Source organism: Colobus angolensis, unplaced genomic scaffold (genome assembly GCF_000951035.1).
Source record: "Colobus angolensis palliatus isolate OR3802 unplaced genomic scaffold, Cang.pa_1.0 Scaffold156, whole genome shotgun sequence".
Lineage (NCBI taxonomy): Eukaryota > Metazoa > Chordata > Mammalia > Primates > Cercopithecidae > Colobus > Colobus angolensis.
Genome location: NW_012114666.1, coordinates 4,949,451 through 4,965,671, shown reverse-complemented (window position 1 = coordinate 4,965,671; position 16,221 = coordinate 4,949,451). Strand labels below are relative to the sequence as shown.

General features: G+C 39.7%; 1 protein-coding gene across 3 annotated transcripts in view; it reads right to left on the bottom strand.

Moving 5' to 3' along the window:
• BCAS1 (breast carcinoma amplified sequence 1) overlaps positions 1-16,221 on the bottom strand; it is a 124,504-nt gene that overhangs the window by 42,597 nt on the left and 65,686 nt on the right. For 2 of the 3 annotated variants that reach the window (XM_011936720.1, XM_011936721.1), the window contains exons 5-6: positions 10,579-10,737; positions 9,707-9,751 (exon numbers count right to left, since the gene is read on the bottom strand). In XM_011936720.1, coding sequence (XP_011792110.1) covers positions 9,707-9,751; positions 10,579-10,737 — 204 coding nt within the window. Of the gene's footprint in view, positions 1-7,210; positions 7,346-9,706; positions 9,752-10,578; positions 10,738-16,221 lie in introns of all 3 variants that reach the window. The other variant, XM_011936719.1, reaches the window with a different exon arrangement.

The window sequence follows — 16,221 nt, the reverse complement described above, 5'->3', positions numbered from 1 at the left end:
TGGGTTGAGGTTATACATAATGTTAACTTTCTCCTTTATATTTTTCTGTATTTAAAATTTTTTTACTGTGAATGTGGACTTGTGTTAAAATCTTGGAAAAAGTTAAGATCTTTTCTTTCAAAAAATAAACATAGAAGCATTATTAATTATGTTTATGTAAGTAACTCATTAGGAATCAAGGTGGCGGTAAGAGGCCCTTTGCTGTTAGAATATGGAGTTCTGATTTAGGCCACTGGTCTCCAAATGGTTTCAATCAAGTTCCCATCAGTAAAAACATTTTGAATTTCCACCTTCAATACATGTATACTTATTTATGTATATATTATAAACATTTATCATTTTACTAATCAAAATTAGAAATTAAAGAAGAGTTAAGATAAATATAGAACTTCTGAAATTTTTCTCCACATTCCACTTTGGGGACGACTGAGTTAGGCTATAAAGTTAGTAAAAGACAACTAGACTGGAACTTGGTGAAAGGGTTTTGAATTGGAAGAGTGTCCACAAACCCTATTTCTTCACTTTTAGGTGCAGCCCCTACACTCCACAATTAAAACTTCTTCAAATGTTATCCATTCGGTCTTTATTTCCTCTCTTCCTCTCTCTTCCTTCCCTTCTTCCCTTCCTCCCCCTCCATCCCTCTGTCTTTCTCTCTCTCCCTCTGTCCTTGTCTCCCTTCTCTCTTTCTGTCTCTCTGAGCAGCTGCCCTGAAGTCCAATTCCAGGACACCTGATTTCTTCAGCAAGGGGGTGTTAATTTCTACACTCTGCCACCCACTGAGTCACAAGATAAAGCAAGAGTTGGGGGAATTACAGTCAGAATGTATCTTGACATGAGTGAATACTGGTACTCATAATTTTAACATCAGGTTCACCTGACCTAACCTCTTAATCCTAAACATCTTCATTTTATGATTTTTTTTGCTCCGAATACTTGTGACTCAATCCCTTTAAATTCCCAGAGATGTAATATCCTTGACTAAATTTTCTGACTAAAAGAAAAAATATATTGCAATAAAAATGGGGTATGGGCCAGGTGTGGTGGCCCAACACTTGTAATCCCAGCACTTTGGGAGGCCGATGTGGGAGGATTTCTTGAGGTCAGGAGTTCAAGACCAGCCTGGGCAACATGGTGAAACCCTATCTCTACAAATAATAAAAAATGAGCTGGGCATGGTGGCTTGCACCTGTGGTCCCAGCTACTTGGAGGCCGAGGCAGGAGGATTGCTTGAGCCCAGGAGGCTGCAGTAGCCATGATCGTGCCACTGTACCCCAGCCTAGGCAACAGAATAAGACACCATCTCAAAAAAAAAAAGAAAAATAGAATATGGACAAATTCAGAAAGTTTGAGAGTATTTTTTTGATCCTGGAAAGAGTCTTAAAGCCCATCTGGTCCAATGCATGAATTTTCATGGATGGGGAAACTGAGGCCAATGATCTGCCCAACGCTGAACAAGGGCACAACCTGGCCTCAAGTCTGAACTTCTGGCTCCTGTCTAGAGCTCTTCTAAGGCAGCGCATTGCTTCTCCAAAGGATGTTTGCAAATAACATGACCTTTACTACTTGACGCAAGACACATCTTCTTTGCTGAATTTTTTAATACTAAGAAGGAGTCATCCATTGAGCAGATTCTAAGTTCAAGTTAAGATAAAGAACTAACGTCTGGAAATGAACTTTGTGATAGTTGATACTGGAATAGCTCCAGTTCCATTTAAAAGTATACAAAATGGCAAAATGTTGGAATTTAAAATAACCTTTGCCTTTTATAGACAGTGAAGTCAAAATGGCTGAGCTCATAAAATTCTGCATTACAAATGTCCCAAATGGTCTTGAGCACCTGGTGCTATTTTAGCTCTACACAGTAATTAAATTAAAGGGGACCGGTTAAAGGGTAAGTACCCCTCCTCCTAACACACACATGCTAAGTAGCTTGTTTTCTATTTTAGAAAATAAGAGAAAGTATTATTCATTAATTCATTTAAAAGCCACTTTGAGTGTCTTCTCTGAGCCATGATATATTCTTTTTTTTTTTTTTTTGAGACAGGGTTTCGCTTTTTCCCCCAGGCTGCAGTGCTGTGGCCGGATCTCAGCCCACTGCAAGCTCCGCCTCCCGGGTTTACCCCATTCTCCTGCCTCAGCCTCCCGGGTAGCTGGGACTACAGGCGCCGCCACCTCGCCCGGCTAGTTTTTTGTATTTTTTAGCAGAGACGGGGTTTCACCGTGTTAGCCAGCATGGTCTCAATCTCCTGACCTCGTGATCCACCCGTCTCGGCCTCCCAAAGTGCTGGGATGAGCCATGATATATTCTAAGTGCTGGGGTTACACGTCTTCAGGGAGAGGATGACAGTAAAGAATTCCACAAACAAATGTAAAATTTCAACTGTAATAAGTGCTACTGAGTGGGGAGGGGCTTTGAGGTTATTCTTCTCAATCCCATAAAAAGCTAACTCAAAGAGTTTGATCCACTCATGAAAATCAGGGAAGGCTTTACTGAGAACAGGATGGTTGTGCTTTGATCTGAAAGGTGACTGAAAATTAACCAGAGAAGGGAAGAAGAGAGTTTTCCATGCACAGGGAACAACTGCCCTACGGTCCTTCAGCAAGTATCGGAGCAAAGAGTGGCCAAGCGTGGCTACTTCTCTAACAACAACCTCTCCTTCTGTTTTCCTGGGAGAATCTCCATATGCCCAGTGGTCCATTTTAGACCAAGAATCCGGGGGTTGGGGCTGACCTCATCCCCATCTCTAAGAAAGGGCTCTGGTTGCTTTAAGCCAATCATCAATCCTGCCAAAGTCATTAGAAGGGAGGCTTCATGGCCCCATGCTATTTTGGTGTAACTTCTGTGGCTTGGCTTTGTACTTTTTCTAAATGCTGTGTTATTTTTCTGGCTCAAGGGTTCCCTTTGATGTGCATTTAGCCCACTTATCCAGAGTCACATAGATGTTACAAAAAACAAGGCCTCCAGGTCCTGGAGTACCAGAATTTCCCTGTTCCCTGCGACAGCTCCAGTTTACTTAATGCATTGCATACTTGGCCGTTTTCACCACTCAGCCACCACCCTTTCTCTCTCTGCCTAGTCTCCCTGGACCATCATTGCATCTTGAAGACATAATTTCCAACTTTAAACTTTTATTTGATGACAAGAATAAAAGGTAACAGTGACAGACACTGTTTTAAGCACCTGAATGTCCTGACAAAAGTCCTATGAGGAAGGAACTGTTACTTTTTCTATTTTAAAATTGATGAATCATAGTTGTACATATTTTCGGGGGTGACATGTGATATTTTGGTACCTGTATACAAAGTGCAATGATTAAACCAGGGTAACTGGAATTTCCATCACCTCAAACTTTTTATCCTTTCTTTGTGTTAGAAACTTACAATTCTTCTCTTTTAGCTCTTTTGAAATATCCAATAAATTACTGTTAACTATAATTTTCTAATGGTACTATCAAATGCTACAACTTATAGGAAGACACTAATTTTTATGTCAGTTTCACAGACAGGGAAATTTAGTTGCTTGGTGGCTAAGTAACTTGCCCATGGTTATAGTAACGAGGGGGCAGAGCTGACAGTTGAATCCAGGGAGTCTAATCCCCAAACCCAAGCATTAATAGTGACTCCATATTACACTGTTTCCAGTGAATCAAGGTTTCCTGCTCCCTGGGCTATTCCACCCATCAGGGAAGGAAATCTATACCACCAGTCTCAACAAGGGCAATATACAACAAAAAATAATAATTGCCTTTTTTCTTGGGAGAAGGGTTATGCCAAATTAGATATTAACATGGTCTGTGGCTCCCCTAAAGAATTATAGTGCATTAACAGGTATAAAGAATATTCGTTACATTAAAAATTTCGTGGAGAGAAGGGTGATTAGGGTAAAAAATAGTCTAAAAAAGCATCATGGTGGGGGATGATACTGAGATAAAGATTGGGAAACACATCTATTCTGATCAGTTTCATAGGGAAATGACCAATTTGTTTTCTCTTTGCATTGGGAGGATATCCAGAAACCCCTGAAAAAACATTACAAGGGCACGACTGTACTATAGTTATTTATATTATTACTATAATATAATTCTAATTTATTTGCGTAGTTGTTTGCTGAATATGTATCTCTTTTGCTAGAGTCTTGGTCATCATCATATCCCAAGACCAAGAAAGTCTTGGCCATGATTATATCCCTAATTCCCATCAGGCCTACCTTCTGGCACGAAACAGACAATCAATCCTTCAATTAATAATTACAGTCTATGACAGGGACCAGAGAGAGACACCACACAAGATCCTGCCATGCCATATTTCCAGCCACCCACCCCTTCCTCACTGGGTTGTAGAGTACCAGTCAGAACACCATTAGTCTTTTCATTCCTGCCCACCACTCTCCTACCTTCACAAAGAAGTCTCCCAGATGGAGTTCTGCCAGCATCAACCAACTGGATATTCTTTGTTTGCATTACAGAGGAGACTACAAAAATTTTCATTGTGTTTTCGGGGGCAATCTCATGAGTAGGGTTGCCAGATTTAGCACATGAGAATAAGAATATAAAATACTCCATTAAATATTAATTTCAGATCAGCAAGAATAATTTTCTAGCATAAGTATGTCCCAAATATTGCATGGGACATACTTATATTTAAATTAAAAAGTTATTCCTTGTTTATCAACAATTTGAATTTAACTGAGTCCTCTATATTTTACCTGGTGGCCCTACCTATGAAATTCTAGTGGATTCAGTTTGCAGATTGTATGTCAAATGACCTTACCTTCTTAATAAATTTTCATCTTGTTTTCACATTGGGTGTGGGAGAAAGGAGATGTTAGTAAACACTACACCAAGAACTAAAAACAATGAATGAATGGTAGAGCTTATGAATCATGCATGCTGCTTACTAATACTTCAGCTGCCTTACAGAAAGGGTAGGCATGGGGAAAACGTGAGGAGGGAGGGGAGTATTTTGGGGCCTGGCAAAAGCATTCTAAAGCAATACTCTGTTTTGTGTCTGAAGTTGTCACCAAACAGTGGCGGCCGCATGAAAAAGCTTGATTCTGAGACATCACGTGCCATGAGGCCAAGAAAAATCGTTCCAATTCAGCAAAAGCTGACACTAAATGTATTTCATTTACTGATTTCAGACTTCCCCACTTTTTGAACTGAGAAAATTCTTTTTATAAGAGGGATCATAGAGATGTAGAGAAATAAACCCCCAGGATTAACCAGAATTGGTAACTTTTTTTTTTTTTTAATAGCAAAATGGTTTTATCCTTTCATTTGCTTGAATTTCCCGTTTTCTGTTCCAGGTGACAAACCTATGGGGAAATGGAGAGTATCACACCGCCTGAAATCATCATAACGTCACTGAGAGAATCTGGCTATTTAAAGGCTCTATTTTCCTATCTTTAGAGACAACAGAAATAATCAAAAGAGAAAAAGAAATAAACTGTCTCAGGTGCAGAGGTAAAAGGCAATGCGCTCTAACAAACTGCTGCGAAAATAAGAATTCAGAACATTTGGGAGGTGTCCCTTACTTGGATTTACACTTACATAAAAAAATACACCGAATGCCACTCAAGGCAAAACCCTGAGGTCCTTATGTCTGTTACAGAATCCCAGAAGGCTGTTCCCCCTACATCTTCCCACTATTCCAGAATCCTGTCTTTTCCCTATCTATCTCAGTGACAAGACGGGAGGCCAACGGTTTTTGGAAGCCCTAGGAATGATAACATCGAATTTGGGTGGTCCCTTTATGGGTGGCAAGAGATACTGCAGATGTGAAATTTTGTAGTGCATGAAGTGAATGTCATCATGAAATGCAAATCTGGGGAAATGTCATATACTTCTTAAACTTTCAAGGCCCCTTACTTACAAAAGCTCCAAGTGGGAGTCAAACTATTCTTTCATATGCGATCTATGACACGTTTCACCAGCAGTTGCTAAGTTATTTCCCATGTGATGTTGGAGCACATTTTAATCTCCCTTCTCCCCTTGCAAGATTTATCACTCCCCATTCTTTTCTCTTTACAGAACAAAATTCTCCTGTATGGAAATTGAAACATGGCTTCATAACATAGTCTGCTTATGCAAATACAGATTCAGCTGTGAGAACTTTCTATGGAGTGCTTATTTGCATATACAATCCCGGGACTGTGTGACATCCAGGTAGGGATGTTTTTCTAATACATGCATTCGACTTGGTGGAAAATGGCTGATATTTTATACAAATTTTCACGCATGCTAACCCAATTCAGGGATCCTTTAAACTGATGGTTTCAGACAAACACTGGCATCTTCTTAGACACTGGAAACGTAATACTTCCCAAACTGACTTCAGTGTTGTCCAGCTTCCCAAGCATGGAGTTAAAACGTGCTCTGCCTTCATTCATTGCTTTTTTCTGCCTGGACTTTTATTTGGGTTCAGTGTAAGCTTAGTTAATATTGGAAATAGATGAAACAGACCACAGAAAGATAACATTGTTACTTGAGATTAGAAGAGTATTTCCCAAAATGTAGAAAGCATACCATTGGTGGATCAGAGAATATTATAGATTGTGCGGAAATATGATATTAAATAGTATTCAAATAGTGAAAATACTTCTCTTTTTTCAACTCTCATTTAATCCTTATAGTAACATTCTGGAGAAAGTCTCAGTCTGGTGATGGTACGTCTTTAACATTTTTCTAACATTGGCCAATTAATCACCTTTTAATAAAGCTAGAAAGAGCATCAGATTCAGAGCTTAACACAAATGAGGTAGCTAGAATGCCATGTCTTTTTAATTAGCCATATTAATGCTTACCTTCCTTTTACGAAAAATTATTCTGATTTTCTATATATGACATAAGGTTTCTTTTAAAGATAGATTTAAATAGAAAATAGGTCAATTTCAATGTAAAAATATCAAATAATAGTACATCTAACAAAAATGGTGAAGGTGGTATACAAGTGATTGACATTTGGGAAATACTGGGTTAGAAGAATAGTTCCAGAACCCTGGTCCACACTAGGAAGACATCTGTTTGAAATGTTTGACTACAGGGACTTAAAAATCACTGAAGTTTAATTCATATCATCTTTAATTCTCTTTTAACGATCCTCACCACCCAAGGCTGTTTTTACTGGAGAGGAGCTGGGTGGACTTAGGATGGCACATGTCTTGTGAAGACCAGAGTTCTTGTTTTTCCTCCTACTTTAACAAGATACAGACCTTATGCCTAAAGAATTTTCTAAAGGCAAGTCCTAGCCTGGGGCTATCCAGGTGCTTTTTCTTGGCGCCTCTAGCCTGGATCTCAGATGTCTTCTGACCAGCTTGTCCATCACAGACACTTTCTGCTTTCGATGCCTTTGGGGCAATAGCAGTCACAACCTCAGAGCTTTGTTTTTGAACAAAATTCCTTTTCTTTTCTGTTGTTTTAAAGTGCATTAATACACTGTGACAATTAACTGTTGGTACATCATCCCCTTTCCTAACCACAAAACACCGTGTAAATGTTTATCTTTTTTAAACTTCCATATTCACAGTCAATTTTAGATACACAATGATTTTCAACACTGACCTATTTAAACGACCCAAATGAACACACCTCAAAGCAAGACAGAACAAAACAAAACTCTGTATCTCCATTTGCTGAAGACACATAACAGGACAAGATAATGCAGTCTCTACTTGATAGTTGTAGATGTCTAAATGCTATTGCTACGTGGTAAAGTAAAAAATACCTGCAGACAAAATATTTATTTTTCATCCTGGCGTCAAAGCAAATACTGCTACTGAACGTCTTTTAGTCTCAAATCGATCCCCTTTGATTCACTTTTAGAAACTTTATGGAAGCAATATCACCTGCAAAAATTTCAGTTCAATTCTAGTTGGGTACATCCCCTAGGCAAAGAAAATGTGTACTGTGAACCAATCCACTGAGGCAAAGTAGAGGGAGATTGAAACCAAAATAGCCTGGCTACAACCACTCAAGATTGTTGACTCAAGTTACAAATGTCAGGGCCTTTTGTATAGGGAAGGTAGTGGGCTGAAAATGACACAGACTTCAAAAGCATGAATCTAAGAACTTCAGTAGAAAAGATATCAAAATTGCAAGGTATGAGAACCAGGTTTGTAGAAAACACATCTGTTTGTGGGTGTCATGGACAACCTACATTCACAAAACCCTCTTTTGAGACCCAGCTCCACAAACGTGACCCCACGGCTTCCTGGGCAGGATGGTGAGATTTTATCAGCTAGGTACGTTCAGCTTTGACCACATTCTGGGTCAGGGAGGAGTCTTGGTGCATGACCAGCTAAAGAGAATGAGTGTATCAGGTCACTTGGGAAGCCACACACACACTCCCCCCATACCCCACTGTTTAGATCCTTTTACGCTATGTGGCTTCAAATAATGCAAGACATAGAACCAAAAGAAATACATTTTGCCCCAACCATTCATTGACCTTGATCCTATGACCTCATAGCAAATGAATAATTTTATAGGAAAATGCATGTAGATGCTTCAGATACATATTTTCTTTTCAATGGAAGAAGAAAATTCTCGAGGAATCAATAAATATAATACAAATGTAATCATGTCATCCAACCAGTCTTGGCTGGGCTCATGGAAATAGGGATCGCTACATTTAATCAGAGCTCTATAGTTTGCAAGGCACTGCCATACCTTCTTTCAATGCTGGGGTCCAGGAGAAAGAATTTTTTGGTCCCAGTTTTAGAGACATGGAAACTTGGGTTCAGATAGATTAAGACTGTACCACTATCAAGTAGCAGAACTGGAGCTGAAATGCAGGTCTTTTGAGACAAAATCTAGGATCCTCTTTTCACAGCCAACTCCTTCACATACGGGTAGCAGATGTAGGGGGCAAACCAGGCCATGTATCTGATCCCACTGTTTTTCAAAGCACTTTCCAATATCAGAAGAAGGACCCAAGACACTTATATGTCACCAAGTTAAACTTCCCTCATGGTTCCCATGAAACTTAAACCATGTATTCCACTAGAGGTAACGCGCCTTGTCAAGTGTAAAGGGAGAACATCTCTAGGAAGATGTTATTTCAAATCAAATTTATTTTGAGGGGACTTGGCTGAATTTCTTGTATGACAGTGAAGCATCGAGACTCTGTAGTGCGTCCTAATGCCTCTGCATGGCCATTCGTTTGGCAAGTGTCCCATGGAAACTATTTTATTTCACCAAACTGCTGCCTTTGCAGTAAAGATTTATTTATTTTTCAAATTACATTGAAAAATAACATATTAAAAAAACCCAAAAATATAGCAACTTTCTTCTACTTTATTTTTTTAGAGTCCATGTCCTACTGAAAAGCTTTCTTCTACTTTAGATGGACTGTTTTTTACTATATTCCCTGGGTCCCTTTACACACAACTAAAAAGACTAAGATGATGATATAATTACTAGTACTCTGTTCTTATGCTATATAAGAAATTAGTATTGTGATATTATTTAGCCAGAGTTGGCACATCTTTCACACTTTCCAGTAAAATTTTAATTAAACTACCATTAACATAAATAAAATATTTTAAAGACAATCTAACAGCACTATTAAGTTGCTAGTTATATATTTAGATATAACATGATACACACACACACACATACATATTCAAAAAACAAGCAAGCAGACACAAATTCAAATCCAGTTCTATGTGCAAACTCAAACATATACATACACACTTCAAACCACCTACCGTGTCTTCTGGGTCCTTTTTTGTTTCAGCTTTGTTAGGTGAAACCTTAAAAGTTTGAGAAAGCCAAATATTAGAAATCATTGCTCTTTAGAGTGATTTTCATTTCATAGATAAATAATTCTTTAGGGTGGTCCAGTTCACCATACAGGTCAAGAACAAAATGAGAAGTACTTTTAGTTCAATAGAAATCTCAGGACTGCCGGGTAATACAAAAGTTAACAAAATTAATATCTTATAACAAGATACATCTGATCTTATACATTTACCAAGAGTTTGACCACACTCACAACTGTCTCCTGGAAGACCACAGACTTTCCATAAAGTCTACCATTACTCCAAACACATGTGCAACCCTCTGGTGTTTGTGGCACATTCTGTTGACATTCATTGTCTTTTCTTTTGAGGTTAGTCTTGATATTTGGAAATGCCCAAACACATTTGGGACGGTCTGCTTCACTATGCATTCATTCACGCAGAGTTTTTTTTTTTTTTTTTGAGTGATTTCTACAGTATTTTATTTGCCATTTGAGTGGCAAAACTGCTTTGAGAGGTCTATAACACACGGAGATATTTTTCAATTATTTTTATGATCAAGGACCATAAGACATTCAATTGCAATAGAATTCCATTGCGACACAGCCCATGTTACAAGATTTGGGCACCCACTGCTTATACCATGGTTCCCAATTTCAGGGGCTCTCTCGCTAAAAGCCTGATGTAACACAGCCTCCTTATGAAGCACATCTTCCCTCCCGTGCTCCAACTGCACCATGATAATCCATTCAGTACAGGGACATTCAAATGTGCATTATTCTTAGAATTAACAAAACTTTTGAGCAATAGAGTTGAGGGGAAAAGAGAAAACTGCTTACCAGAGTTTTAAAGAAACTCATGATGGAATTATTATTCTCTGCTATAGCTGCTGTCTGGGAGTCACCCTTTGCAGTCTCCAGTCCTTCTGGGTCCCCAGGGACAGAACAATTCACAGTTCCAACTTCTTGTCCTTCTTTTTCCTTGCCGTCAACTATGTCCTAGGAGCAGAACAGTTTTCACAGTTGCCACTTGCTGAATGTGAACTCTCAAAGTCACACTTTTGCTTCACACCCCTTTCTCTCTTACCCAGTAATTCCAGTCATACTTCTTCTGCCCACGGCTGTACAGAACAATCATGAGATTATAAGAGTCACTCTTCCTTCCCTCCCCCTCTTTCTAACATATTCAGCATTTGCTGTTGGTCGGAGGGACATTGTTTGGAGCCAAAGGGTAACAAACACAGCAGTGCACGTTGCATTTCAAACAAAAGCCCTTTTCTTCCAATTCTGCAAAGGAGTTGTGTAAGGTATTGATATTTGCCATCTTTGTAGTCTCCTTATCTAACGATGTGTACATTATCCCCAGAGATGGTGTTATGTGGTTTCCCACAATTTCCACAGAGGCGAGTGAGAGCAACTTAAAAAAAAAAAAAAAAAGAAAAAAGAAAAAGTACTGGTGTTTTGAAATAACTCCTTTGCTTTTGAGATTGGTGCGAGGGGTGTGATGGGGAAACGATTTTCTCCCCGACCTCTCTCAGGACGGTAGGATGCGTTCTGAATCTGTCTTCCTTTCACCATCTCCACTCTCAGGGCCCCAGGACAGGAAGCTATCACCTCTCCACCTTATGACTGTAACAGCCCCGGCCCTGTCTCTGCTTGGGCTCCTCACCCTCCCAATACGTTCTTTACTCAACTGATCCCATCTTCCCACTCCTTACCACGCTCCAGTAGCTTCTGACAGCTCTTGGAGTCAACCCAAACTCTGATGCAGGATCTCCAGTGTCTAACATGGCCTGCCCCTGCCTTGCTCTCTGTTCTCTCTGTGCCATGTGCTCCTTCACTCCATTTTCTGGCTCGCTTTCTTTGAGTTTTTCAAACATACCACAGGCTATTTCCAAACTTCTGGCTCTCTGTTTGAAACATTCTGCTCCTCTGTCTGCCCATAGGTAATTTCCATCCATCCTTAAGGTCATAAGTGTCACCTCTTTGGAGAGATCATCCCTAAACCTTCATCTAAGGCTGTCCTCCCACCACCATCATCTCCACCAGAGTCCTTTGCCCTTTTAAAAATCTTTGCTGTATCGGCAGTTCTGTTTACTTCTCAGTATTTGTGCTTTTTCTTATGTTCCCATTAGACTATAAACTCGACAAAGACAGGGATAATACCTACTTCACTCAGTGCTCTTTTCAAGTACCAAGGACAGCGAGGCCCACAGAAGGCATTCAATAAATATGCATTATTTATGAAAATTTTACAAACATAGAATAGCGCTATCTATACCAGCATAAATCCTCACGTGAAAAAGTAGTACAGAAACTTCCCATTGCAACACAGCTAAACCTGCATCATTCTTTACGACTCAGGTGACATTTATTCCATAGCTTGGTTATAACATTGTTTATTGTCGAATATCCTTATTGATGGACATTCACAGTGTGTATAGTTGTACATCTAGAGTATTATAAGCAGTAGTAAAGTAGACATCTCACAATTTTATTTTTAAATACTCATGTGTGTCTATATTTTCTTTGGGTAAATTATCAAAAGTGAAATTTTTGGGCCAAGAGGTATGCAAATTATATAAACTTGATTAATATTCTTGCAAAAAATAAGAAGATTTCAGTAGAGAGGTCCTGCAGTTAGTAACTCGGTGGGTTACTAACTTCTCGGTGGATCTGAGAAGCTATTTGGTGCACCGGTGGTGGTGACAGGTGAGACCTAAAACGTGTCCAGGCCAGGCAGGTCGGTGCATGTGGTCATGGCCTGGCAGTGGGGAGCTTGGTCTGGAGATGGGTGGAGTGAAGGAGGTGGACTTGACTCTCACCTGCTGGTTGAGTTTCCCCTTTACTCTTCGCTCTCCCTTTCATCCCCATGTAGTCCTTCCTTTCATCCCAGGGCGGTGGGTTCCGCCTTCTCCACACCGTCTCCCTGCCCCCATGCCGCCAGTTCCTTTACTTACAGGAGAATGGAAGGAGACACTTCTGTTTCCTGAAAAGCAATTTCTAACCATTCCCAGTGTGTGAGCTGGCAGAAGCCCACGGAAGACTTGATATTTCTATTTTGGCCACTTCTCCCACTAGTGTAGAGTGGGATGTGGTAGCACTGCATTTAGACTCCTGGATTTTATACTTTCTCCTCTGGGATTGGCAGGGTCTGGACCAGCAGTATAAACTGATATGGGTTGACTATCTCAACCACTGAGATACTATTCAACTCATTTTAATGGATGATTGTACTAGGCTGTTTTTGCATTGCTATAAAGATTCTGGGTAATTTATCAAGAAAAGAGGTTTAATTGGCTCACAGTTCTTCAGCCTTTACAGAAAGCATGGAGCTGGCATCTGCTTGGCTTCTGGGAGGCCTCAGGAAGCTTACAATCATGGCAGAAGGAGAAGTGGGAGCAGGCACAGCACATGGTCAGAGCAGGAGCAAGAGAGAAAGAGTGGAGGGGGCGCTGCCATAAACTTTCAAATGACTGGATCGCATGTGAACTCAGAGCAAGAGCTCACTTACCACCAAGGAGATGGCCCAAGCCATTCATGATGGATCCACCCCTGTGGTATTTTACCAGGCCAAACCTCCAGCATAGGGGATTGCAATTCAACGTGAGATTTAGGTGGGGACAAATGTGCAAATTACATCAACTATTTATTAAGCACTACATGTACACCAGTGCTTTCTGTTTCCTAAGCTAGTATAATTTGAACAAGGTCACTTAATCTTATCATTATTTATTATAGAATAATATATAATGTCAATATGTCAAATATTTTACATTTACAGCATGCAAACCACTGTACAAATAAACGTATTAAACATATGTCACTTAATCTTTACAACAATCTTCTGAGACAAATATTACAATTAACAGTTTCAAACCATGAAATGAGGCTCAGAGAGTTTAGGTTACTTGTCTAACGTCACACAGCTTGAGAGAGGCCAGTCTGGGGATTATAACTCAGATCTGTCAGAACGGAACATCTTAAAATGCTATAGATTATTTGGCTATGAGTGTTAACTTTGCTAAACTTATATAGTACGTGCAGTAAAATGTGACATCATATAAATTAAATCCATGTGGTGGAGAACGAAGATCCTCATAGGGAGTGTGTATAAATATAGACTAAATCCATAAATTCCACCCGTAAAAATCCTTCATAACTTAACTCTCCCAAAAAGTACCACACTTGCAACTTGTTTAAACCATGTCATCCTTATGTCTTAAACAATGCTTGTTTATGCTTGTATAGCTTTACAGTTATGAGGCGCCTTCACAAATCTGTCTTATCTAATCTTTGTCAAGATTGTGCAAGGCATCTTACAGATGAGAAAACTGAGGCCCAAAGAGGTTTAAACTTCATGTCCAAGGCCACACGGTTGGCAAGTGTAAGCATTAACTTGTTTTTGCCTAAGCAGCATTCCTTACTCCTTGTGATAACAGGACCCTCCTGCTCATTCCTGGAGAAGTACCCCTCTTCCATTCCATTCTCGTTGCTTTTCTGCCCCCTTTTTTTGTTTTATTTTCCCCCTGGGTCACTCTTTTGTAACCCCAGTGACCTGCTTACTCTTCTTTGAACACGTCAGGTAGGCTCTTGCCTCAGCGCCTTTGCATCTGGGTTGAGTTTCTGCCTGCCAGGAGCATGCGACCTTACTTCCTTCAAGTTTTTTTCAATTGTCACTTTTTTTTTTTTTTTTTAGACATTCTCACTCTGTCACCCAGGCTGGAGTGCAGTGGTGCGATCTCGGCCCACTGCAACCTCTGTCTTCCCGGCTCAAGCAATTCTCCTGCCTCAGCCTCTCGAGTAGCTGGGATTACAGTGTGTGCCATCATGCCTGTCTAATTTTTGTATTTTTAGTAGAGATGGGGTTTCACCATGTTGGCCAGGCTGGTCTCGAACTCCTGACCTCAGGTAATCCACCCACCTCGCCCTCCCAAAGTGCTATGATTACAGGCATGTAATTACAGGCCACTGGGCTGGGCACCCAGGCCAATGGCCATGTTTTTATCGAGGTCTTTCTTTACCACTCTACTTTAAGTTGCTATAATACATCCCAGCATATCTGATGCTGCTAATTGCTTTATTTTTTTTCCTAGTATATTTCACTTCTAATATATTACTGGCTCCTCTTCTCCCCAGGGACATTTGGTAATGTCTGGAGACATTTCTTTTTGATTGTCACGAGTAGTGGGTGGGTGAGCGACTACTGGTATCTAGAGGATAGACGCCAGGCATGCTGCTAAAATTCCTGCAATGCACAGGGTGAAGAATTATCTGGCTCTCAGTGGCAAGACTGAGAATTATATTAAAACTCTCACTCATTTTGTGTTTTGTTCCTCTCCCCTCACTGGAATATAAACCAAAGAAGGTTCTTTTTCTCCCTTATGTTTCCTCAGCACCTACACTTGTGCACATGGTACAGTCTCAATAATTACTAATGAATGAATGAACAAATGATTCAATCCAAGTAAGACTATCAATCATCAATTTTTAGCCATATGTCTTCAAATATCTTTTCTTCTTTTTCTCTCCTTTCATGGACTCCAATTACCTGCCTACTAGCCTACTTGGGGTTATCCTGTAGCTCACTGATGTTCCTTTCTTTCTTCTTTTTAAAAAAGCCCCTCTTCCTTTTCACCCACTGCCCCATGATTCATTTTGGATAGTTTCTATTGCTGTGTATTTAAACTCACAAATTTTATTTACTGCATTGTCTAATCCATTGTTAATGTCATCCAGTGTATTTTTTACCTCACACACTGTAGTTTTTATCTCTAGAAATTTGATTTGGATTTTAAAAATATATCTTCTATGTCTCTACTTAACTTTCCAAACATATGAGACACATTTATGCTAATTCTTTTTATTTGTTTTTATTTTTTGCCAATTCTAACACCTGTGTCAGTTCTGGGTAGGTTTTGATTGATTTCTCTTCGCATCATGAGTTACATTTTCCTGCTTCTTTGCTTCCCTGGTAATTTTTCTTTGCATGTCAGACATTGTGAATCTTACCTGTTTGGGTGGCTGGGTATTTATTTGTTCCTATAAATATTTTTGAACTGTGTTTTTGGAGGTAGTTAAAATACTTAAAATCAGTTTGATCCTCTTAGTTCTGGCTTTTAAGATTTGTTCGTGAAACTGACTTTGCAAAAATTATGAGTGAAAAAATTGTGACTGTGAAAGACATCTGACCTAACCAACACCATCTTGCCTTTAACTTCCAAGCTGCCCTTGTTCATTCCTGGGGGTAGGCCACACTAACTTTGGGAGGAATTTAGTTATAGTTTAACTTTGAAACAAAGATGATAACAGTCCCTTCCCCAAATAAGCCCCCTTTTTTCTTGAGGACCAGTCCACCTTTGTAAAACTAGCCAATTCGACACAACATGAGAAATTATGGCTCAGGAGTCATACAGCCAGAGGTCACAAGATTCTTAACCTCCCCAATTGTCATACGGAAAACACTACTGCTTTAACCTAAGA